The sequence below is a fragment of the Prionailurus bengalensis genome, chromosome A2 (assembly GCF_016509475.1).
Source record: "Prionailurus bengalensis isolate Pbe53 chromosome A2, Fcat_Pben_1.1_paternal_pri, whole genome shotgun sequence".
NCBI lineage: Eukaryota > Metazoa > Chordata > Mammalia > Carnivora > Felidae > Prionailurus > Prionailurus bengalensis.
The window spans coordinates 15,008,490-15,033,556 of record NC_057348.1 but is presented as its reverse complement, the minus strand read 5'-3'; the positions used below and the strand labels follow the sequence as shown (position 1 = coordinate 15,033,556).

General features: G+C 57.5%; 1 protein-coding gene across 6 annotated transcripts in view; it reads left to right on the top strand.

The window, feature by feature from the left end:
• Window positions 1-24,159, top strand: part of ZDHHC3 (zinc finger DHHC-type palmitoyltransferase 3) — a 60,196-nt gene extending 36,037 nt beyond the window's left edge. For 2 of the 6 annotated variants that reach the window (XM_043587200.1, XM_043587201.1), the window contains exons 4-8: window positions 5,361-5,457; window positions 6,124-6,205; window positions 6,317-6,409; window positions 10,086-10,216; window positions 21,422-24,159. In XM_043587200.1, the coding sequence (XP_043443135.1) occupies window positions 5,361-5,457; window positions 6,124-6,205; window positions 6,317-6,409; window positions 10,086-10,216; window positions 21,422-21,679 (661 nt within the window). In that variant the 3' untranslated portion in view covers window positions 21,680-24,159. Of the gene's footprint in view, window positions 1-5,360; window positions 5,458-6,123; window positions 6,206-6,316; window positions 6,410-10,085; window positions 10,217-12,682; window positions 14,417-21,421 lie in introns of those variants that run through there. The other 4 variants (XM_043587205.1, XM_043587204.1, XM_043587203.1 and 1 more) reach the window with 3 other exon arrangements.
• Window positions 24,160-25,067: the final 908 nt, after the last annotated feature.

Here is a 25,067-nt window from a genome sequence, read left to right as displayed (position 1 = left end):
CCAAGGAGCTTGGTCATTGCTGTCTCCTGTGGGCTGTTGGGCGGTTTGGAGAAGCTAAGTGTCTTTGCGCAGAGCCCGGCGTGGGCTGGTCACTTTACCTCTGAGATCTGTGACGGGGGCACCCGCCTAGCCTTTTCTGCCATCCGAGGCGTGAGAAGCCAGCTGTTTTCATCACCTGAACCAAAAGGCCCAGCTTGCTTGTGTGGTTCCTCAGGCCGTGACTCCAGGCGGCCCGGTGTGGTGGAACCGGCTCCGGCCTTGGCGTTGGAAGGCCAGCCGTGTCCCCGCCGCACGTGTCCCCAGACCGTGGACCAGGCAGCACATCGCTCTGAGGCCAGCTCTGTCCCCCGTAAAGGGACTTGCTGCCCCCCGGCTTGTGGGGGTTGAGTCTGGATAACGGAGTCAGCTCGCTGTCCAAGCAGAAGCCGTTTGTGGGTGGAGGCGGGTGCGGGCACTGGGGGTGCGCAGGGTTTATAGAAACACGGAGCTGTGACCTTTGTAGAAGAGGACGTTCGGTGACCACAGTGGTTCTTTCTCTTTCCTCCCTGGGCCCTCGGCTGCCTCCCCTGCCTGGCATTTTCCTCACCGCCGCCTCCTCGCCTCTCTCGCCAGGATGATCCGAGGGAGGTATTCTTGAGTGCTAGTAAACAAATCAGCTTGAGCAAACAAGAGCCGCTGACTCAGATGAACTCTGGTGAGGCTGTCTGTGTGTCCCCTGCTCCTGCGTCAGGAAGCGTGTGCGACGGCTGCTCGTCTGTGAGGGCCCGTGGTGGCCCGGGCCGTCTGGGGACCCGCGGTTTGGGATACGCACGGTCTCCAGCCCGCCAGACGCAGCCGGGTTTTGCCTGGGCCGGGAGGCCCGCTGCCTGGCTCCAGGGTTGCGGTCAGTCTCCCAGCTCAGGGGGAGGTGCGTGTCCACATCCGTGAGCGCGCACCCAGCTCTTTGGTTCCTGACCCCCCAACAGAGCCCGTGGAATTTACAACTGGCCCCGTTCCCTGAGCTCTGGTGGGTGCCACAGACGCTTCCTGACCCTGGATGCGTAGATGCCCCTTCCAGCCCGGTGGTGGGTGGGTGGGTCTTCTTTCCACGGAGGGGCACTCTGGAACCCCAGGCTGCTTTCATCCCGGCGCTGAGGACCATGGAGGCATGTGGAAACCCCATAGGGAGCCGTTCACGCTAACGTGGACAGCCGGGGTGTTGGACTCATGCAATAGGTTCCTCTTGCACGAGGAGGCGGAGACCTGTGACCCTGGCAAAGCCTCACACCCCTCCACACACCCCTCGCCCCCACACGCACATAGCATGCTGAGGCTGGGACGGTCATGGACTGCTCAGGGCCCCTGTCTCTCTCTCGTGGTTATTATGACTGCTGATAAAACTTACACAGCAGTCGTATTGTTTTAAAAGCATCTGACCTACATCATCGCTAACCTTGGGAGATCGGGTCGGGGCCAATCCTGCAGAGGGTGGTTCGGAGAAGCTGAGTTTCTCTGCCCGGAGCCCAGCACGGGGATCTGAGAGCAGTGTTCCGTCCGCTGCGCTGGACTGCCCTACCCGAAATTGTTGCGGAGCTGGGACCGAGATGCGGTAGATGCCTTTTTGCATCTTTCCTCCTGTCCTGCTGGGCGTCCCATTCTGATGTGGTGGGGCCACTTCCCAGGCTAGCTCTTTCCCATCTGTGGCATCAGGACCCGCACTCAGCCGACCCTTGCTTGGTAAGCGCCTCTGCAGGGAGAGACACAGGCCCTCAGGGACACAGCTGTGTCTCCATGGTGGGCCATCACCCAGGCCAGGCAGGGGCCTCAGCCAGCTCCTCTGGGGCTGAGCGCCAAGGGCCCTCGGACCTCGCCAGAGAAGGAACACAGGCGAGAAGGAGCCTGAGGGCATGGGAGCCCGTGAGCTTGTTGGGTTCCACCAGGCATTTGACGGAAGTGCTTCGGGGCCTGAAAAATGGCAGGGAACCTGGAGGAAGAGGGAAGGAGAGGCATCGCCGTCTTCTGGAACATTGATTTAAAAACACGGAAGGGCTCAGGAAACCCCGAAGGCAGGAACGTCAAAAAATACCTCCATCGAAGACGTTTCGTCTCTCCAGTGACTGTTAGCGCAGGTTGAGGACCAGCTGCCGGGCCCTGGTGCCTGTGCCCCAGGAGCTCGCTCGCCCGCAGCGTCTCGCACGGGGGGCACAAAATGGTGCCCAAGAGGAGTCCCAGGAGGGGGCTGGTGCGCTCAGTACGGAAAGAGCAGCGAGGAGCCCCAGAGAGAAGAGGTTCTGCCGGGCGGCAAGCCTGGGTAAAGGGCCCCCTGCCTGCCTTGTCTGGGGAGGGGACCCCGCAGAGCCCCCGGGCCACCCAGCCACGGGGAATGGGAAGAGGGCTGGCTCTGAGCCGACCGATACCCCAGTGAGGTGTCCAGGGTTGTGGGAGGCCGCATTTTTTTCTTCCTCCTGACAGATGGCACCTGAGGCGAAGCAGCTGGGCGGCCCCGGGCAGGCCTTGCCCTTGTTCTCCGGGCCCCAAGTGCAGAACCGTTCAGGCTGCTAGTTTTGAGAGCCGTGGGTGAGACGGCCCCTGATCAGGGCCGTGTTCACGGATGGACTCCCCCCACCCACACGTGCCACCTCCCGGCCCCAGAGCCTGCCTCTGAACAACTGCGCCAGCCGGGGAAGAGGGACCACCTCGGCATTCCGTGTCTCCGCGGGCAGGAAGCTCGGAGCCCGGCACTCGGGGCCACCTTCTGTAAGCCCAGCTGCTGTGCTCACTTGTCCCTGCTCCCTGGAGGAGGAGGAGTGTTCTGGTGTGGCCTCCCAGGGACACGTAACCCGTTGTGAAACTCACTTCTTGGGGCGCACGCGGGGTCTCTTGAGAAGCTGGGAGGAGAGCAAAGGATGGATGTGACAGCTCGTTGAAACCCTGGGCGGCTTTCGGAGGATGTCAGGCCACTTGACCCCTCCGTGCTGCTGAGCAAACACTGCCTCAGAGCACCTACCGGAAGCTCCTTGGAGAAGGTGGCGGTGGCACTGAGCCGCCAGGCACCCCTCCCCTCGGGAGTTTGGGCCCCAGATTGGAAGGGAGCTAAGACCCCAGGGCTGAGGAAGGACTTGCAAGGTGGCCCCCATGAAGGACTTGCAAGGGGCCTGGTGGCTGCAGCCCAGGATGCAGGGAGCAGCTCATTCTTCACTGTCTACTTGTCTGTAGTTTGAAACTTGTCTACTAGAGGAGGCACCCAGGTGGCTCGGTCGGTTCAGCGTCCGACTTCGGCTCAGGTCATGATCTCACAGTTCGTGAGTTCGAACCCCGCATCAGGCTCTCTGCTGTCAGCGCAGAGCCTGCTTCGGATCCTCTGTCCCCCTCTCTTTTTGCCCCTCCCCCACTTGCACACACGTGCTCTCTCAAAAATAAACATTTTGAAAATTATTAAACTTGTATACTGGGAACAAGTGTTAGTTAATGAAATATACATTATACATATTCACACGTATGTTTGTAATTGGAAACACATGCATACAGAGAGAGATGGGTTTATATCCCTGACTTTATATCCCTCCAGGTCCCTTTCGTGCCTCCTTCTTCTCCTGCTCTCCAGGCTCCCAGGGAGATTCTGGAGCCGGGCCAGCATCTCTGAGATGTGCCCATTTCCCCTGTATTAGGGAGGACCTTCAAGGTTGTGGAGAAGAACAAGGGTGGAGACTGACCAGGCCCCCACAATCTGTTGTCACCTTTTCCTTACAACACTTACTTCCTGTGGATGGGGAAACTGAGGCTCCCAAGCTTGGCCAGCCTGACCAGGGTAGCTCAGCAGCCCCAGGTCTGCCTTGCCACCAAAGCTCACACTGTGCTTAGAAAAAGCCACACGTGGGGCGCCTGGGTGGCTCAGTCGGTTAAGCGGCCGACTTCGGCTCAGGTCATGATCTCACAGTCCGTGAGTTTGAGCCCCGCTTCGGGCTCTGTGCTGACCGCTCAGAGCCTGGAGCCTGTTTCAGATTCTGTGTCTCCCTCTCTCTCTGACCCTCCCCCGTTCATGCTCTGTCTCTCTCTGTCTCAAAAATAAATAAACGTTAAAAAAAAAAAAAAAACATTAAAAAAAAAGAAAGAAAAAGCCACACGTCCTCCTTGGGGTGCGGATGAGCCCGCAGCCCCGAGTTGGCCGTGGCTGTCCTTCAGAGTGGTCTGCACCTCCTGGCCTGGAGTGTGGGGAGCAGCTCACGTCCACACCCAGAAGAGCTCCTTCCCTGCTGTCCCTGCCCTGACTGTCGGCCAGCAGGGACAAGTGTGAGCTCCCCCCGTGTGACCCTGATGAGAGCCCTTCTGCCGGGCTCCACTTGCCACAGCCCCCGGTGCGCTTGATGAAGAACCTGAGATAAAGTTAGTTGTGGAAACGAGTGGAAAGAAAAGCTGGGGTGAACTGAGGGGCTTTCGAAAGAGAAAAACCTCTAATCATCTTATTTCCGAGTTTACCTTTACAGTATTTCAAACTGTGTGGAATAATACTCTCAAGGAAATGTCAAGGAGCCTGTGTTAATAAATTGAGGAAGGACCAATTTCTCAGTCCCAAAATGAGCCCAATCACAAGGTGGTAATTTGCAAATTAGAGAGAGTGTGCACACAAGCACAAGTGGGGGCGCAGAAGGGGCAGAGAGAGAGGAAGAGGGAGAATCCCAAGCAGGTTCCATGCCGTCAGCTCAGAGCCCAATGTGGGGCTCGATCTCAGGAGCCACGAGATCATGAGCTGAGCCGAAGTTGGATGCGTTAACCAATTGAGCCACCCAGGCGCCCCAAATCAACAGGATTTCCGATCGACACTTAAGCTCAAATACATTCTGCTTTTTCAGCTAAGTGGATGCTGTCTTAGAGGTAAAAGGTTCTTGAAGGGGCCCTTCCTGCCGCCCTGAGACATCCTGCACTTGAGCCCACTCTGTGCCCTTCCAGCGCCCTCGTCGGGCCACCCTCCCTGCTAGCGCCCGGCCCTTGGGGTTTTGGTCTTTGGGGGGGAGTTAGGAGCGGCTTCTTTCTATACCCACCCCAGCCTGTTCACTTTCCTTCTCGATAAACCAGATTCCCAGCCCAGTTACCGCCAGAGAGCAACTTCCGGCTCAGATCTCCTCAGTTCCATCCTGTGTCTGTGTTAAACAAGAGAAGGGGCCTTGTTGACAAATGACTGTCCCCTGTTTGGAGTGACGTCACCCTGGGGGTCCTGACCCCACCTTCCAGGCCCCTTGCAACACACCCAGCAAGCGGGACACGGGGCAGAGCCCGAGGAGGCCCCAGCCGCGGAGTAGGGCTGGGGGGTGGGTTCTCTGCTCCCCTCGGGTCCCCGCCACCGTGAGGACACCACTAAAGGTCTGCCTTGCGGGTCCTTTCAGTGTTTGTAAGCGGTGTATTCGGAAGATGGACCACCACTGTCCCTGGGTCAATAACTGCGTCGGCGAGAACAACCAGAAGTACTTTGTCCTGTTTACAGTAAGTCAGCTTCCAAATCCTGCCCCACCCTCCGCCGAGCGATGGAGCGCTTTGGGCCTCCGGAAATTCCCGGCACACAACGATGGTTTTTGCTGCTGTTCCAAATACCGCGTGGCCATGTAGACCTGCGCCTTTCTGCCAAAGCACTCCTAGCTCAGCCACGGCCTGCTCGTAGGCCCTTCGCCTGAGCGTCGAGAACACGGGCTCAAGCGGGTTGGCTCTAAGCAGGGGCCTTGTTCCCGTCCCAAGCGTCCAGTCTGAGTAGCTAAACAAGGCAGTTCTGGTGATGACAACAAGCCCTCCCTCAGCTGCAGGTGGATAGAGGATAGTGTGAGGACTAGAGCACCTACTGGCAGTCAGCACCTTGACTTTCCGAGTGAAGGGAAGCCACGGGCCCGGAGCGCCCCCGCCCACCCAGGGCCCTGGTCACGCCTGGTCACAGGTGCTCGTCCGTGCACTCCTGGTGAATAGCTGCTCGCCTCGGTCCCAGGCCTGGGGTGCCAGACCGGCAGGGCAATCAGCAGATGCCTCCCCGGCTCTCTCCTGGTCAACCCTCAGCCTGACTGAGTGTTCCGGAACGGGAGGTTCTGAGGGCCCCTGTCCCGGGAGGCTGCGCGGTCAGAAGGTTCTCACAACAATGGCGTTTGCCCTGCTTTCCTGTTTCAGATGTACATAGCTCTCATTTCCTTGCACGCCCTCATCATGGTGGGATTCCACTTTCTGCACTGCTTTGAAGAAGACTGGACAAGTGAGTATATGCCAGGGCCTCCCTCCCTGCCCCCCGGGGCAGTGTGTGACCCAGGCGGGGCGGGCTCTCGGTTTGTCTCATGGTGCCAGGGGCCCAACCCCATTTGATCAGATCAGCAGCAAGCCTACAGACTGCCCAGGGAAGGGACAGCAGAGGCCCGAACCTCTCTTCATGAAATAAAGCAGCCCCTTAGAAGTTCCACAGGTAAAGTAGTGAGGCGGACAGACCGCGTAGCCCGAGCGCGCCTGGGGGAAATGCAGACCCCCCCCCGCCCCCCAGAAGCACGTCCCAGGGCGGGGGAGCCCTGCCAGGGAGAGGACCTTTGCTTCTGTGTCTTTAAGAAGAGGCACTTTAATCAAAAGTCATTTCCTTCCGATCTCCTGGAAATCCGTCTTGAACTTTGGGGTTGTTTTGTTTTGTTTTGTTTTGTTTTGTTAGTGGTTGTCTTTTAACTGCATAATTCCCAATCTACGTAAAGATCGTAGAGCAAAGCTTCCCGCTTTAGAAGTACCCGTCTCACGGCGCAAACGCCAAGGAAGGAGCCCCAACCAGACGACCGCATAAATCCTGAGGAAAAAGTAGATGCTGAAGGAAGTCAGTGCCGTTTTGTGATTTTTAAAGGAGAATAAAAAAATAAGAGATAAGGAAAAGAATTTTAAATAGGTGCTGGAGGAATTAAGAGAGGCCACGTGCTGGGCGAGATCTGGCACACACACGGTCCGTGAGAGCAGAAACATCAGACGGGTCCCCGTTTTCATTCTCCCGTCTTCCAGAAGTTTCGCTCTTCCCGCACGTACTGTCTTCTCGGCTATCTTGCTGGTCCTGTTCCGCAGAACCGGGGAGCCCGTGGGAAGCGGGGGGATCTTTAGCTCCCAGCCGGCTTCGAAGAGACTTTCCCTGCCTCTGCCCGTGGTTTGGCATCCGCCGCCTTCCGCCCTCTGTGGCCCTGCCCTGTCCGGCCCGGCCCCGCCTAGGGGAAGAGACCCCGCGAGTCTCCGTCTGTGCGCTGCCGTGACCAAGTACCATGGACTGGGTGGCCTAAGCATTTATCTCTCGCCTTCTGGAGGCTGGGAAGTCCAGGATCAAGGTGCCGGCCGGTTCAGTTCCTGGTGCGGGCTGTCTACCTGGCTTGCAGACGGCCACCTTCTCCTGTGACCTTACACGGCAGAGAGAGGAAAGCAAGCTTTCTGGTGCCTCTTATACGGGCACTAACCCCACCGTGAGGGGCCCCTACCGTCACAACCTCGTCTAACCCTCAATACCTCCCCAAGTCCCCATCTCCAAATAATATCACCTGGGGGGTGGGGCTTCCAAATACGAGTTTTGCAGGTGACACAATTCAGTCCATGTCCCCGTGTCCCCCAGTTTTCGTGACTACTGCATTTCTGGCGCCAGCCGGAGAGGGGTGGGTCAAGCTAGTGGATAGTCGGGAGAAGAGTAGGGGCATCCATAGCATCCTGCGTAGCTGGGCAGGGCACCAGTGCGTTCCTCGGTGAGCATTCTGAATGTACACGGATCCTGCCAGGCCCTGGGGATCCAGTCCAACTCCAGATGTGGCCTTGGCGACTTGACGGTGGAGTCTGACAAGGACGTTCTATCAACCCCATCGCTCCCCCTACCCCCCGCCATCGGGCTAACAGACGCAGGCAGTGATGAGAGTGACACTCGCCATCAATGAGGCAGAACGTCTCTGTCTTCGGCTCGCAGCTGGTAGGGGCCATCTCATTAATGCCTGCCAAGAGCCAGCGTGAGCAGTGCCTGATTTCAGCGTCACCACAAGCCCGCAGGGCGGGAGAGATGCTCCCACTTAGCAGATGATGAAAGCTGGGGCTCACAGGGGTCGAGCAAGTCCCCAAGCTCACACAGCTAAGAAGAGGGCCGTGACTCAAGCGCCAGCCCGGAGCGGGCTCTTCCAGCCCCGCCTGGATGACTCCAGCGCCCCGGGTCCTCCCTGCATGTGCTTGATCGTCTGCAGTCAAGGTCCGTGACCAAAGAGGCCTGGGGCACCAGTTCCTGTGGCAGCTAAGGCTAGGAGGACCGTCCCCAAAGCGGAAGCCTGAGATTGGCCGTGCATGACGGTCACCACCATCACTGCTCAGCCGTGGATGAGCGGCCTTGCGTCCAGCTTGTGCAAGAAGGGAGTGTCCCCAGAAGGAGGGCATTTGAGTTGATGTTGAGAGAAGGGTAGAGCGGTAGTTCTGCGTGCCCTGGGTCTCGCTTCTGCCTCCCCCACTCCATTCGTAGTCCCCGGGGCCCACTCAGGAGGCCATGGGTGGAGGACATGCCGTGGCCCTGGGCTCTGCCGCCAGCTCCAGCCCCAGGGCAGCCCAGGTGGCTAAGGAAGGAGCGAGGACCTCTGTCCGGGTCCACGTGCTCACCCTCGGCCGGTGCCGAGCTGTGCAGATGCTCTCCCGTGCATTCCTGAGCGGACCGCCAAACCAGAGCTCGGAGAGCCCCGGCCTTGTGCCCACATTCTTTCGTTACCAGGCGCTGCTCCGAGGCTGGTTGTACCGCAGGGAGCCAGCGTCCCGCCCTCCTGGAGCCGGAGTTGTGCTGGGAAGGGCAGGCAGGAGGCAAGGGCGGGAAGAAACACGACCGCACGGTGTGCGGGCCGGGAAAGGCGCAGGAGCCAGAACAGAGTCTCCGTGGTGGCATCTTAGTAGCAGCTCGTGGTCGGGAGTTTCTTCCAGGATCCTCACCCTGCTGCGTCTGCCCGACCGCAGAACCGTTGGCCTGCCCACCACCCGGCCTGGCACCGAGGCAGTAAGGGAAACGTCTGGAGGCATTGTTACGTCCCGAGAGAAACGTGAGGAGATCAAGGCAGTTGGAGGAGATGTTCCTCACCCCCACCACCCATACGGTGCCCATTCCCAGGTTTGACCGCCCTTGCCCCTCCGCACCTTCCTGTGAGGGAGGCGGCAGGGTGGCTCAGAGGGGCACCGAATCCCCAGATTCCCTGAGTTCCCAAAGCCCAGGGAAGCCCGACCCTGCCAGGACCCCTCCAGCCAGGGAAACAGGCCTGAGCACCGGGGCAACAAGAAACCACGACCCGGGGTGACAGGCCCAGGCGGCTGTCAGCGGAGGCAGGAGTCCCACGGTAGTGAGCACTGTCAGCTGGGACCCCACCACCCAGTGTCTCCCCCAGGTGCCCCCGCTGAGGGAGACCTCACCGTCTCCCATAACACCTCTGCTTTTGTCTCCATTTGCGGGGGGCGCGGGGGCGGCTTCTGAGTTAGACTTGGTTCAGACAGAGGATTCTGCTGTTGAAGACAGAGCAGTGAAACCTCGCTGCTGTACCGAGGAGGGAGCGGAGGCCTGGACGGTCAGCCTGGGCTCGGAGAGAGGTTGGGAGAGTGAACGCGCCAGGCGGCCCTCCGGTCGGACTGACCGTCTCAGTGATGCGGACGCTCCCGAGAAGGACGTTTCCCACGGGGCTCGTTTCACACCCGGCTCGGGGCCAAGCCCGGCAGCCAGGCCGCCTCCTCGTAAAACCTCGAGTCCCAGAACCACTTGAGTGATCCCCCAGATGTGCCCCTTCCGGTCACCCAGAAGCAGACAGAGGGACCGGAACGTTCAGAAAATTCACAGCCAGACCAGAACCAGACTGAGGCCGCTCCACCTGTACAGCCCACGTTGTGCTGAGGAGAGGAGGGCCTCCCTGCCTTCATGCCTCAGCCCCGGGGGCCCTTCTGGGTCCTTCCACGTGCTTGGCACCAGGATACAGACACACTGGCCGGGAAAGAGAGCGAGCAAGGAACAGGGGTTAGGAGGGGCGGGATGGGCCCCGCCAGGCCAGGAGGAGCCGAGTCCCGCCGGGCCGAGCAGTGCGAGCGGGCGGGGGGGCAGCAGCCCCAAGTCCCACGTGCCCCTTTTCTTCCAGAGTGCAGCTCCTTCTCGCCACCCACCACGGTGATCCTCCTCATCCTGCTGTGCTTCGAGGGCCTTCTCTTCCTCATTTTCACATCAGTGATGTTTGGGACCCAGGTGCACTCCATCTGCACAGACGAAACGGTAAGCGGGCGGCCTGCCCACCAGCTCCAGCCCTGGGCTCGGGGCATGGGGGGGGGGGGGGGCGCGGTGGGTGTGGTCGGCTTGCAGGCCAGACCCGGGAGCCCAATGCCCAGGGCCCAGTGTGCAGGGTGTGCACGTGTGCGCACACACACACACACACACACACAGATCCCTCCTTGGGGCCGGCACGGCAGGTTGCACCAGGAATGGGACCCAGCAGCCTTGGGAAGGGTGCTCGTTGCCAAAAGACCTTCCGTCCTCCCTTGATGGTTCTGTCTTACACACTGCGCTGTGTCAGGCACTCTGCTGAGCCCGGGGACATCCTTCCCACCCGACGGCCCTAGGCCTGCAGAGAGGATGATGGACAAAGGAAGGGTGCCTTAGCTGGCACGGGCAGGGTCAATTTCCCACAGGAGGTGACTTCACGAGCAGGTCCAGAGGGCAGAGTCAGGAATCAGCCTGCCTCAGACCCCGCCGAGTGGTGGGCAGGGGCTCTCACCTGGCCTCTAGGTACCTCTGCCTGGCCCAGCTCGTCGTTTGCCTTCTCCCCACACCCCACCCCTACCTCCACCCTACCCACAGCCCCACCTCTGGGAACTTTCAGGCAGCTGGCTGGGCAGGACTGAGGCCCACTCACCCGGCGCCACGGACGACACCGCCTCCTGACTGTCCTAAGTGTCCAAAGCCTCAAGGTGGTCAATCCATTGCTGTGATGTGGGCATTTCTTCCTTTTTCGGCTTTGGGTTCCAGACGAGGGGCCCCAGGTCGTAGGTCCCTCCCGCCACTATTCCTGCCTTCCCAAGGTCCCCCCTCAGGTGGCCAGCCTTGGTCATCTACGGGCCCTCCGGGGCGGCTCTGGGCCTGCTGACTAGTCAGCCTCAGGTGGTGGCTCATAGGAAGACACACTCCCTGCCCCTGCTGCCTAGGCCCCTCCCTGCGGGTGTGGAAAATCAGGCGTTTACCCTCTCGGCAGCCAAGGCAACATCGTTTAGATCGTGGGGATCCCCGGCGGTGTAGAATGTGGGGGCTTGGGGGGCTCTCGGCAACTTTTTTATCCTTTATAAGAGATAGCGTCATTGTAAGAGTTTCTTTCAAAATAGTAGCCCATGGTATAGTTCCAGCTGTGTGTCCAAGCAGTAAATGCAGCCAACTTCTCTGCATAAGACCTGCAGGGACCCCAGAGGTGACCGGCCCGGCCCGCCCCCTGTTGGATGCTGCCAGGCCCCACAGGCCGTGGTGTGGGGGAGCCCGAAGGAAAGCTCACACAGCCCGGGCCCTAGTCGTTCTCCCCCTTCAGGGCCTTTCCTGAAGGGGACTGTGTTGGGAAGGAAAGGAGAAAAGAAGGAAGGGCCCGCTTGGGAAGGGATGCCTTCCCCTCCACCTGCATCCGCCCAGTCCCTGGCCAGGAATAGAGGCTTCACTTAGGCTGGCCCCTCAGGCTCCTCCCTACCCCTCCTCACCAGAGACCACGGCAGCCAGCTGCTCCAGCCAGGCTCCTGCCAGGCTGCTTCTCTCCAGTTCCGCCCTCAGGCCCTGCCTGCTCACCAGCTCCATGGGAAGGGGGGAGAAGGGAGGGAACTCTTCCTCCCCAGCCTACTCTCCCCGCGAGACTTTGGGGGGGGGGCGTAGCTCTGGACAACCACCAGGTGGCCCCTGGCCCCACTTCTTCCCAAGGGAGCACTAGGAAGCCGTTTGCCGTGCCTGGGGCTGGCTGTCTGTCCAGGCAGCCCCTCTAACCTTTACTAATCCCTTTCCTTCCTCCTCTGTGGTGGCTTCTCCCCTCCCCCGCCACGGTCTCTTACTCCCGGTGGACCTTCTCAGGTCTGCCTTGCCAGCGCCGCTAAGCAGGGTGGCTTCTTGACCTCCCAGACTGGCAAGACTCACAGCACCAGAGTGGTCATTGATTTGTTTCTTCCTTTCTTTTTTTTTTTTTTTTTTTGTCTGCAAAGTGGTCATAGTAGCATCAAACTTGAACCTAGCCCAAATGAAAGGCCAGCAACGGCTCTCACGATCGCGAGCCCCTGCCAGCTCTGAGGCTTGTGGCACCAAAGCCTTCTCCGTGCTCCCACACACCGCCGGGCCCGGCACCAGGCCGGAAGCGGCCCTGCAGAACCTGGGCCACGTAGATGTGCGCCTTCCCTTAGCAAAACACCGGAAGGGCATGACCAGAAATGCTGGCGTAGCAGCCTGTGGGCCTGGGCATGAGTTTGCTCGGTTTCCCCTCCCTGCCTGGAGGGGCTTGTAAACTAGGTGCCCATGCCCCACCCCCCACAAAAAGCGTGATTTTTTTTGTTGTTCCCTTTAACACCTTTTATGAGAGAAAGAGAAGAACGGCGTAGCATGCAGATAGCTTTATGGCTTTCAAAGGAAGCATTTACTCCATTCACCTCAGGCTAATGGACGTCCCTCCCCAAAAACCACAGCAATAAAGTGCTTGACTGAAAGTATGATTGTTCTTGTTTTCAGGGAATAGAACAATTGAAAAAGGAAGAGAGAAGATGGGCTAAAAAAACAAAATGGATGAACATGAAAGCCGTTTTTGGCCACCCCTTCTCTCTAGGCTGGGCCAGCCCCTTTGCCACGCCAGACCAAGGGAAGGCAGACCCATACCAGTATGTGGTCTGAAGGACCCTGACCAGCATTGCCCCTCAGACACAAACTACATCACGGCACTACCGTCCCATCCGTCCTCATGAATGTTTAAATCGAAAAAGCAAAACAACTATTCTAAAACTTTTTTTTTTTTTTTTTTTTTTTTTTTTTACATCTCAAGTAAAATGGCTGAGCATTGCAGAGAAAAAAAAAAATGTCCCCATGTTTTATTTTTAAAAGATCATCCTTTCTATTTTTTGGTGACCGAAGCTGCTCTTCCCCCCCCCCCCCCCCCCACTTTTTTAAAATCACTTCTCTGGCCTCTGGTTTCCTCTCTGCTGTCTGTCTGGCATGACTAACGTGGAGGGTGCTGTCTCCGGGCCAAGCCCACCTCTACTAACTGAGTGAGACTTAACACCAGTACGCGGATGGACCGGCCCGGACGCCCAGTTGGGGATGCGTAGGAGAGGCAGGAAGGCCATGACCTCCCACTGCCCAGGAGGCGGTGGCAGGCACCCCGATGGGACTTAAAGCCTCACCGAAGACACCAAAAGAGGGGCAGGATCAGGGCTGGAGCCCTAAGACGGGCCCTTGACACGGCGGCCTCATCCCCCACATGGACACGGTTTGCCTCCTCGCACGCCATGGGATTGGGGTGCTTAGAGTGACTTTTGGGGGGAGGGTGGTGGGATCAAAGGGGTCTCATTTGTATTCTGAATCACCAATTATATTCCCGCTGATTATTTGGACGAATGTGAAGGAGAGAAGTTTTTCCAGTTCAAAATGCCTTACACAGTCAAAAGGAGAAAAAAAAAAATCATGCGATTTCAGGTTTCCTTTGTCTGATTACTCTTAGCACCCGCCCTCTCCCCTGTCCTAGCAAGGTGTCAGTTAAGCGGCAATAATGCTGAGTGACAGAGTGACACAGCACAGTCCCCAAGCGCCCAGCCCCGCCGGCAACCACCCCCCTCCCCCGAACCCATTTTGTAAATCGCTAAAGTGGGCTCCCTTTCTGATATTTTAGACACATAAACGTACACGTACCCACGTCTTCTCTGTATTTTAACCTGGGAGGCTGTCGTCCTGGCCTGGGGCTGCCCACGATGCGGGGGCGACATTACAGCCCCCAGACTTTTGAAAGCTGGCAGACGGCCACCCCTGCTCCCCGGAATCATCAATCGGCTGGCGCCGGGGACTGAGGAGCGTTTCCACCTGGAGGCACTTCCTGTGTGAAACCCCATTTAAAAGAGGAAGGCCTGAAGATAGCGGGGAGATGAGACGGGGACGGGGAGTGCCCGCCGCAAATGCAGAAATCACAGACATCTGAGCGCTGCCCATCTGTGAATCCGTACACGTGGATTTGGTTTTTTGGGTTTTTTTTGTTTTTTTGTTTTTTTGTTTTACGTGATCACCACGAAGCTCCTTTTTTAGCTTGTGCTTGGGGAGGGGCGGGGGTAAGGGTTATTAAGCCCAATCAGGATAGGGAGGAAATTCCTCTAGCCTATGTGATTTTCCATGAACAGTAAGCGGAGCGTGCTGCCTCTCTTCGATTCTGTCCGTGCTTCCACATGGAAACAAAAATGCAATAAAATTTTTCCAAAACCTGTTCTCCTTGAGCCGTGCTCTCTCACCTTGTTCCCTTCCGGGAGAGCCCTGGCGGGCCTTCATTCCATTGCTCTTAAAGGATCTTTATCTCTGCTGCTCTTGAGCGAGGTTTCGGCCATGTTGTTTTTAAAGGACGCTAGGCACCCCGCTCTTGACCAAGCCTGCCCCTGGGCCTTAGCTCTGGCTTTCGGCAGCCTGGATCCCTCATATGCTCCTGGGCTACAGAAGTCTTCAAGTCTGCAGACTTTGCTTAGTCCCACGCGTGGGGAAGAGGCGCGTCGGCCGCTGCCCACCCAGCAGAAAGCAGAGTCGGGCCAGGGGAAGTCGCTGAAAACCTCCACGGACAGTGCCAGTGCTTCGAGGAGTTCCTCATCCCCCGTCCCACGTGAGCCGCGACCCTTCCCCAAGCCAGTCAACTCTGCCTTGACTCTCCTATGCACTTGATGTTTGCTAGAAGTCAGGGCTGAGATCTGAAGCGGGTTGGGTTTTTATTTTAAGCAGTTTTTAAAAAAAAATTTTTTTTTTTTTTAATATTTATTTGAGAAAGGGAGGAGCATGAGGAGGGGAGGGGCAGAGTGCGACAGACACGGAATCCAGAGCAGGCTCCAGACTCTGAAGCTGTCAGCACAGAGCCTGACGTGGAGCTCGAACCCACGGGCTGGGAGATCGTGACCTGAGCCAAAGTAGGATGCTTAACCGACTGCGCCACCCAGGCGCCCCTGGGGGTATATTTTTTAAGTATTTGGTTGCCCTCCTAACACTCCGTCTTCAAGGCTTTTTTTCTTTTTTAAGTGACCCAGGTTGGTTCTTTTCCCCATGGAATTTCTCAGGAATGCAGCAGATAGTGCTGAAAATGTATTGATTTTTTTTTTTTTGAGTCCTAAAAATAGAAATTCATCCTTTAAACCTGAGCCTAGTATGCATATCCTCCCCAGAGAAAAAGGCTGCTTTTGACAGCCTTTTCCCGTATGATTCTACCTCTGGGCTTTGACGAGCCCTTGGGCTGAAAGAAGGAATGTTCCCAGGCTCTTCAGCCAGAGGGATATGCTGCTCTCAGCAGATAGGAATATCCCAAGACTCCCGGTGGATTTCCTAGTTCACGTTCATGGAGATGGAAGACAGTTTCCCGGGAGTTATTAACTAGGGAACGAACGTGGCTGTCGTTGGGAGTAGAGTGACTGGTCCGCAGCCTGGCGTCCGCACAGGAAGAAGCGATCCCCGCCGAGCTCTCGGCATTCCCAGACGGCTGAGGACACAGGACGTGTCTCCCCACAAAGGCGGCCCAGCTTTTGGCTCTGACGGCGCTGGACGGCACGCACTTGCGAAATGGGTCTGTAGCAGCCGTGGTCTTTCGGAGTGGGGGCCCTGGAGAGCGGCCGGGAAAAACCAAGGAAGGTGAGGTGGCCGGCTGGATTGGGTGACTCCCTCCCACCTGTGACCTCAGGTTTGTGCCCATAGCAACCGGACTGACCGTGCAAAAGGCCCGCATCCAGACAGATCTCTGCCTACGTGCCCGGGCTGGGTGACCTTGTGCCCACGAAGTGAGCTTGGGCAGCCGTGCGTGTGTCACATCCCCTGCTAGTCACACCGTCTCATCTCTGGAGCACTTTATCTTGGAAGAACCAAAAGTCAGGCACCCGGAATCACCGGTTCTTGCTCATTCTGGCTCGGCCCTTCCTGTTGCAGGGATCTTTCCGATGAGGGAAGTTAAGAAATGTTTATTAACCACCCGTGTGACGTGAGCATCCCTCAGAAACTTCAGACTTCAGGAGCCCACCTTGGGCTCTCCCAGCCAGGCTGACGGGCTTTTAGCTTCTCTCATCTCACGGCTTGTGGTGCATCGGCCAGACGGGTGAGCCAGCCAGTGGAGCCAGGGGGTCTCAACATAGAGGGCGCCCTTAAATACCAAAGAAATGTGAAGAGAGGAAGATTTTGCCAGAATCCTTCTCAAGAATCTTCCTGCTGGCGGTGCCCCGAGGCAGTGCTGGTCTGGTCCCCAGACCAGCAGCATCCGCATCACCTAAGAACTTGTTAGAAATGCCCATGCTGAGGCCCCAGCCCAGACCCTACCCAGTCGGAAACTCTCGGGGCCGGGCCCAGCGATCTGGAATTCACAAGCCCTCCACGTGACTGGGACACACGCTCAAGACTGAGAGTCCACTTGGGGCGCGCGGAGGTCACCCCCGAGGTGGTCGGCCCCTGGTGCCTGCCGACGATACGGTCCCATGTGATGCTGGGTGGGGCGTGCTGACCGGAAGCCCCTCTCCCCTCACGACCCACAGCCTCCCCAACCAATGAATGCTGAGCAGACGGGAAAAGTCTCTGTTGGAAGGGGAGCCAGGCTAGTAGTCTGTCCAGCGGCCTTTCCGCACATGTCATCTGTCCGACTGGGTTCTGCTCCAAGGGGTCCACAGGATAGAAGGACTTCACGGTGACACGGAAACAGGCCGCTGGCCACCGTACTCTCCCCAGCCCCAGACCTCATTGGTGACCAAGAAAGTCATTGGTGACCTGACCATCGTGGGTACTCTAGCAAATCCGAGTGGCCCCCGGGGGAAGGCACATGGTCTCCCAGGGTGTGAGGATGCCCCAGATTTCTGCTGCTGTAGTGTAGTCTGGTCACCACATCCTTCCTGTGTGACTTTGGGCACTTACGCCTCCATCTCTTCTGTGAAACCGGGGAGCTTGTCCAAATCGCAAGGTTGCGGTGAGGATTACATGAGGGTCGTGAATGTCAGCGTGACGATGGCTTTCGTAGATGTTGGCTCCGTTAGACCTCTGCTGTTTCAAAGCGCGCTCACAACTGTTGGTGATCTGTGAGATGGGTTCATTGGGGTTCGCCACGGCAGTTTTTTAAAAAAATAGACATAAAAATGCATTACAGTTGTCGAATACGTGTGGTTTCGTGAAGCTTTGCGGGGGGCGGCGCCGGGCCGCACAGAAAAGCATCACGTGTTGTGGGTCACGGTCGAAAGATGTGAACCACAGATGCGGCGAGAGTGATCGGACCGTCTGACGAGGAGGGCGCGAGGCACGGGCAGCAGCGGCTCCGACTTTCTCCATCCGATGATGTGGGGAGCAGGGGGACAATGAGCTTTTGCTCTGTGGGCCTCAGTTGAATCTTTACTTCCTCAGTTGAGTCTCTGCCTTCCTTGGGAGCCTTAGTCCTGGTACATTCAACGTGGGACCTCGGTGGGTTTGCTTGCAGATGACAGTTCACGTGTCTTCCCGGCCGAGGGGGCCCAAAAGCCCCCAGAGTCACACGCTCCCTCCTAGACATGCTGGCTTTAGCCGTTGCCCCAGAACCAGGAATCGACCATTCTTGTCCGCTTGAGCCTGAAGTGGGTATTACTGTCGCCTCTGCGGACCTCCAGCTTAAGAACTCTGCCTTCGGGACGCCCCGAAACCCACACAAAACTCAAAATCGAGTCCTACCGGGAAAAAGAAACCCCATTGGCCCCTCCTGAGCCAGACCCTCGGGCCTCATTGTAGGCATCAGATTTGTTTGGAATATTTGCTTCTGTCCAGACTCAGAGCTGACACACCTGGATGTCGGGAACTTTATCTGGTGGACAGGCCGGGCGCTGGGTGGAATTTGTTTTACGAGCTTGGAGAAGAGATTGTTCGCCTGGGAACACACGGCTGGAACGGAACATAGTAATCCCGCTGGGCTCTCTTGCTTCATTTTCCTCTGTGGCTTTGCTCTGCCTTTGCGGTCAGCAGCACGGGGAGAGTGAGAATTTGTAGTAGGATTGAAAACGCGTTGGGCAGAAGGAAGACGCTGGTTCTCGCCACGGCTCTGACGACCAGGACAAGCTTTGGCCGCTGTAAGGGCCTCTCAGAAACCTCTGGTTTTCCATCTGCCGAGTGTCAATACCAACGCCCACGTCCCCTCAGGGCGGTTGTAAGGATCCACAGTCGCGGCTTGGAGTGAGCCCAGTCAGTGTGGATACATACGGTGCATCTGTCATTTCTGGGTGTCCCTCTGTAGCCTGGCCTGCCTCATGATGATGCCTCAGCTTCCCTGACGTCATGCTGAAAATGCCTCTCTTGACCGGCTGCAAAGGATCGCAAAGTGGTGCAATCATTTGGTGACCCAAAGCAGGTCACCCTCAGTTGGCCATTGCTGCTTGTGCGGAATAAGGCCTGGAGAGGGGCCAGCCTGTGAGCTGCACCACATCAGGTGCTCGTGACCGAAGGGAGGCCCCCTCAAAGGTTGTCAGCAGGGTCCGTGTCCTGAAATAGCTGTTCTGCTCTGATTGTAAAAGCAACACCTGCTCGTCGGTGAAACCTTGGAACGTGTGGAGAGTCCACAGAAAGAAATACAAACCATCTCACATCCCGTCCCCAAAGGTCCCATGATGTCCTGTGCAACTAACTTCTTTGTTCCCTTGTTAACCACGTGGACAGGATTTCCCAGTGCGACGTGAAGCTGTATCAGCCCCATTTTCCATGGCTGACTTAGCCATCGCTATTGGACGTGTTGGCTGTTTGCAGCTTTTCACGCTGTAACTCAGTACTCGAGACTGTTGCTCACGTCTGTGCGTCTCAGGTTTTTTAAACTTTTTATTGTGAAAGAATTTCAGACTTACAAAAAAAAGGGGAAAACATAGCCCAAAGAGCTCCCCAGAACCCCTTCCGTCAGTTTTTCCAAATGTAAACATTTCATATAACCATGATACAAATGCAGGAACCTGGAAACGCATTGATATCATTGACTGATCTATATGCTTTATTCAGATTTCTCCAGGTGCCCCACTGAGACCCTTGTCTGTCCCAGGAGGCCACAGTTCATCCCTTGTCATGCTCTAGTCCAATCCGTGACATTCCTCAGGCTTTGTCTTTCGTGAACTTGACCCCCCTTTTTAATTTTTATTTTATTTTTATTAAAAAATATTTTTAACGTTTATTTTTGAGAGCGAGCGAGCGTGCATGCATGAGAGGGGGACAGAGTCTCCAAAGCGGGCTCCGTGCTGACAGCAGAGAGCTCAATGCAGGGCTCAGACTCATGAACCATGAGATCATGACATGACCTGAGCCAAAGTCAGACAACTGAACCACCCAGGTGCCCCGAACCCTTTTAAAAAAATGTTTATTTATTTATTTGGAGGGGTGGCACAGAGAGAGAGAGAAAGAGGAAAGAATCCCAAGCAGCCTCCTGCGGTCAGCACAAAGCTCCATCTCATGAACCGTAAGCCAAAATCAAGAGTCAGACCCTTGGGGCGCCTGGGTGGCTCAGTCGGTTAAGCGTCCGACTTCAGCCAGGTCACGATCTCGCGGTCCGTGAGTTCGAGCCCCGCGTCGGGCTCTGGGCTGATGGCTCAGAGCCTGGAGCCTGCTTCCGATTCTGTGTCTCCCTCTCTCTCTTCCCCTGCCCTGTTCATGCTCTGTCTCTCTCTGTCTCAAAAATAAATTTTAAAAATGTTAAAAAAAAAAAAAAAAAGTCGGACCCTTGGCCGACTGAGCCACCCAGGCGCCCTGTGACCCCTTTTTGTCAATTGAGGTGAAATTCACATAACATAAAATCAACCAATTTCGTGTGTGCAATTCAGTGGCATTTGGCACAGACCTGCTTCTGTACACAGTCACCACTCTTTCTGGTTCCAAAGCATTTCCATCAGACTTCGACCCTTTTGAAGGTTGGAGGTCACGTATTTGGTAGAGTAGCCTTCAGTTTGCATTTGTCTGATGTTTTCTTGCAATTAGGTCAAGCTTGTGCATTTCGGGCAGGGCGACCGGGGCGAGGTCCCCGGTGTGTCTCGTCCTGAGGCGTATGATGTTGACACATCTCAGTGATGTTAACTTCGATTTGGGTAAGGTGATACCCGCAAAACATTCCCTCGCTGTAAAGTCACTGGTCCGCCCTTTGTGATTAGCAGCTTACGAGCAGATTCTTTAAACTACAGTTTTCTTCAAAAGCCAAGACACTGAAATCTGTGAGATGGGGTGGGAAGAAAGAGTGCTGGAGGAGAACTGGCCCGCAGGATGGGGTGGAGCTCAGTCTACGCGTGCCTCAGTTTCTCTTTCCACATAACAGAAGGGATCGTTCCGGTTATGTGAGGCTCTTGTGTGGCGAGGAGGAGGAAACCTAGAACGAGGTACTCAGGGATCATTCCGAGGTGGAATGGGTCGTGTGAATGAGCAGGGCCCGTGCCCGGCAAACCCGCAGCACATTCCCTGGGTTTCCGGAAGGGACGGAGAAGGCAGAGGCCCCAGTGCTAACGGTGGGGCTAAAGGCCTTTGTGGAGGGTGCTGTGGCCTGAAGAGCTGGCCTGGCTGTGCCTTTAACTCCTGTGGGCTTTCCCCCTTACCCGACACCCTCTTTCTGTGGCCTGGCAGCTGAGTCGCCGCCGACGCCCAGAGGCAGGTGAGTGGGCAGCTTGGGAGCAGCGGCAGGGCGTGTCTGCGCATGAGTGGGGCCCGACGCCAGCCCGGGCCTCCCCACGGCGGCCCCGCGCGCCCCCGGCTGCCCGCCGCATGTTGGCATTAGCTATGCACACCCCCGCTTCCTCAGCCCCAGCGTTGTGTGTACCTGTGCTCTGCCCTTTCCGCCTGCATCCCTTCTTCGTGCTAAGTCGGCTGCACCTGCTGGGGGGGGTGGGGCGCGGCCCAGAATCCCCAGGGAGGGGTCGTCTCTCTAGGGCTCTCAGGGCAGATGCGACGTCACTCCTTGGCCCTGGGCCCCTGGGCGGCCTGGACTGACTTAAGGAGGCTGGGCGGCCCCCCAGCACCTGTGGGAGGAAAGGACAGAGGCCTGGGGGGGGGGGGGGGACATGGGCCAGCTCCCCAGGAAGGTCCTGCTTGCTGTGCCGCTCTCCACTGCTCTCCGCCCGCACCCCATCGGCCCCTAGGGCCCCACAGCCCTGACCTGGCCCCGGCAGTCCGTGTCCCGCCGGCCCCCTCGCCCACGCCCTGGACCTCTGTGCTCTGCCGTGCCGGGGCTGGGGGTGAGCTTGAGGGCGCAAGGCCCGCACCACGCTGACCCTCTTTGTCCCGTTGTCCCTCCAGGGCATCGAGCGCCTCAAACGAAAGCACCAGCCCAGGGAGCGCAGGGCCAGCTGGAAGTCGGTAAAGGAGACCTTTGGTGGGGACTTCTCCCCGAACTGGTTCAACCCCTTCTCCCGACCGTGCGACCCAGAGCCTCTCAGTGACGGGGACTGGGTGCGGCAGGTGGCCTCGCTGTCCGACATGGGCAACACGGAGACGACAGAGGAGCAGTCGGAGGAGAGGAAGGATGAGGACTCTGTGGAGGTGATAGATGAGTGAAGCTGCCGTGGAGGGAGGGCCGGACACTGAGAAGCCGCTGGCGCCCCCGGCTGCGGGTGTCATGGCCACGGCGTGTCGTGATGCGCCACCCTGCACCCTTGCACCCCACCGCTCCCTGCGGACCCCTCGCTGTCATCGCCAGCCCCTGTGCCCCCTCCTATCTCCCCAGGCCGGGGGGGGGGGTGGTGGCTGGGGGTGACAAGGGGACGAGAGATTCTCGGGGTCCATCTAAGAAGAGTCTGCCCAGAGCGGGATTGTCTGTTCTTCCAGAGGGTCCTTTGTGACCGGCACAGCCTGGCCAGCAAAGGACGCTCTAAACTGGGCAGCCCAGGGGCAGGGAGGAACTTGCCTTTGGATTTTCCTGGGATGTCTGTCTCCTCTTGGGAAGGTTGGCGCCCCGGCTCCTGACTTTTGAGAACAAAGGCCATGATGTTATGACGGGACAGGGCAGGGCTGGCCTCGGGGCCTGGGGTAGACACTGACACCAGGAGAGACCAGCCTCGAAAGTTTGCAGAGGCCCAGCTGCTCCCAGAAAGGCTTCCCTGAGCCTGTCTACACAGAAGAAGGGCAGGGCTGTCAACAGCAGCTGGCACAGGCCAGGCTGGGTCTGAGGAGGGCCCCATGCCCCATACTGGGCTGCGCACACACACGTACGTGCGACACGTGCCCGGGGTTGGAAACGTGGGTTCTGACCGTAACTGTGTCGGGACAGTGGCACCAAAACTCAGCTCCCTTTCCATCCCAAAGATGCTAGAATCGTCACGGAGCCGGGCGGCTTGAAGCCATCCCGCCTTGTGGCTACAGGTCTGTCCATTCACAGACAGGGACGGGGGAGAGGATCTATTCAGAGCTGCTGGGGACTCTCTGACCGCCCCCCTGAGAGCTTAATTAACTTTCCCTCTGGAGGGAGTCTAACAACCCAGTTGTGCAGAACTGACCAGAAATCTGGCCCCTGTGTTTTAGGCCAGGTCTCCTAGGATAGGGTCCAACTTGTCTCTCTGAAGGGTGGGTGGTGGCCAGGGCCTGCAGATGGATGGACCGGGAAGACCAGACAGACGCACAGACAGACTCACGAGCACATGCACACACACGCGCACACACACACACCGCACTTTGCCAGGATGAGCCTGGACCCCGGCCACTCCGTGTGAAGCCTGAAGTGTTCGTGGCCATCACTGAAGGCCATGGCAGGGGTCCTGAGGCTCTCAGACCCCATTCCAACAGGTGCCGAAGAGGCGTCTTCCACACAAAGTCCTACCGAAGGGTTCGGGTCTCAGTCTGGTGTTAAGAATGGATTCACCAACCCACCTCCCCTAAGTAAACCTTGGTTCTCTCTGGCCCGTCGTCCCAGGGTCAGCGGGCACCAGCATGGGAGGAGGGCTCAGGCACCGAGGCACAGCCTGCCCGTGCCAGGTCTCTGTCCCGGGCTCCAGGCAGAAGAGCAGGAGCCCCCCCCACCGCCCCCAGAGGGCCTATAGCCCCAGTTAAGTGGGGAAGAAGGTCAGAGTTTGGAGGCACAGCCCAGGTCGCTTAGGAAGGAAGCTTGTGGGAACCGTAGGAAAGAGGAGGGCCAGGCAGCGGCCTAGTTCTCAGGTAGCAACTGTGAAGGGCAGTGACTCTTGTCACAGAGAGACCCCCTGTCTGCAGTTAATGACCCGCCAGGCCCCAAGGCTAACTGCTCAGAGGGGCTGGTGTTCACATAGCCACCTGTCTTAATCTCAGCTCAGAGCCCTTGGAAGACGTCCCGTGAGGGGGGTGATGGCAGGGCTCTCGCAGTGACAGAGCAACCGGAAAGGCCCGGACCTCCCACACCCAGGCTGTAGCCCTATCCTCTTGGTCCACATCAGCTTTAATATTTATTAATGACGACGTCAGGAGCCCTGGTCAGCTCCGAAGGCCGTTACCTCGCACTCTGGGCAGGCCACGGCCACTTGCCACTTTGGGAGAGCCGTTCTAAGATCGCAAGAGGCCTGCCATTTGCTGTCCTAGTCCGGAAGGCGGGCAGACTGCATACCAAAGACTCCACACTGCGGCATCACCCCTGGAGGGCAGTTAGAATAAGGGAAGAGGGTTCCCCGGTCGCTGCTGGCAGGCCCGTGCTCAGAGGGGTGTTGAAGCGCCTGCTCGGGGCCATTGGCCCGAAAGCAGAGGCACCCGGCAACCCCAAAGCCAGTTCTGTCTCTGGCTGTGGGAGACATGTCACCTGCGGTCAGACTGGCCTCCTCAACACACGAGCTCCTCTCGTGCTGGCCCTCGGCCACAGCAGAGCCGGTTCTGGGGGCGCAGACGCGTCCGACCCTGAGCTCCCCCCACACCACTGACAGGCGGCCTGCCCTCCGTGGCGGCTGTTGACAGCATAACGCTGTGCTTGCCTCAAACTAACGGGATCGTAACTTGTCCACACATGACGAGGACCACGGGGAGGGAGGCTGGGCGCAAGCTTCCACCTCGTGCTCTGGAATAAAAAGCTCTTTGCTCGACCTTGGTGGCTGGAGTCTCCTGTCGTCGGCCGAAGATCCCGGTCAAGATCTCTGGGCAGTGTCCTCCCTCTTAGGGCAGCTCGAGGGCACCTCTAAGGAGGTCCCTTTTCTCCATTCCCAGTGTGGGACACAAGTGAAAGTCACACACAGGCACCAAGTGATGCATGGAGAGTTACTACTCAGATCTCTCTGGGTCATCTCCTGTGTGGCATTTCCAGCAGAAGGAAAACTTACCTTTTTTTTTTTTTAATTTTTATTATTTTTTTAATGTTTATTCATTTTTGAGAGAGAGACCAGGGGAGGAGCAGAGAGAGAGAGAGACAGGATCTGAAGTGAGTCCCATACTGGCAGCAGAAAGCCTGATGTGGGGCTCGAACCATGAGATCATGACCTGAGCCAAAGTTGGACGCTCAACCAACTGAGGCACCCAGGCGCCCAGGAAAAGTTACCTTTCATGCATTTATCGAACAACTGTATGCCACAGAAGTGGGCATTTGGGGCAAGAGTGCCCAAGGTTGAGGGGTTTTGACTTTAGAAGCCAGGCCACTGCCCCTGAATGTCATGCAGATTGCACACTAAAAGACACTCATTCAACACATGACTCTGCCAGAATGTGTCTGATAGGGTTACAGCCTCTGAGAGAGGGGCGGGGCGTCCTGAATAAGGCTCAATAAAGAAGCCCGACCAGGGAGACTGAGGGGCTCAGTCGATTGAGCGTCCCACTCAGCTCAGGTCATGATCTCACAGTTCGTGGGTTCGAGCCAGCGTCATGCTCTGTGCTGAGCCTGCTTGGGATTCTTTCTCTCTCTGCCCCTCCCCTGCTTGCTCTCTCTCTCAAATAAATAAGTATTAAAAAAGAGAAAAAAAGAAAGCCCAACCTCTCAAGAGGCCCTTGACCCGGGAAATTC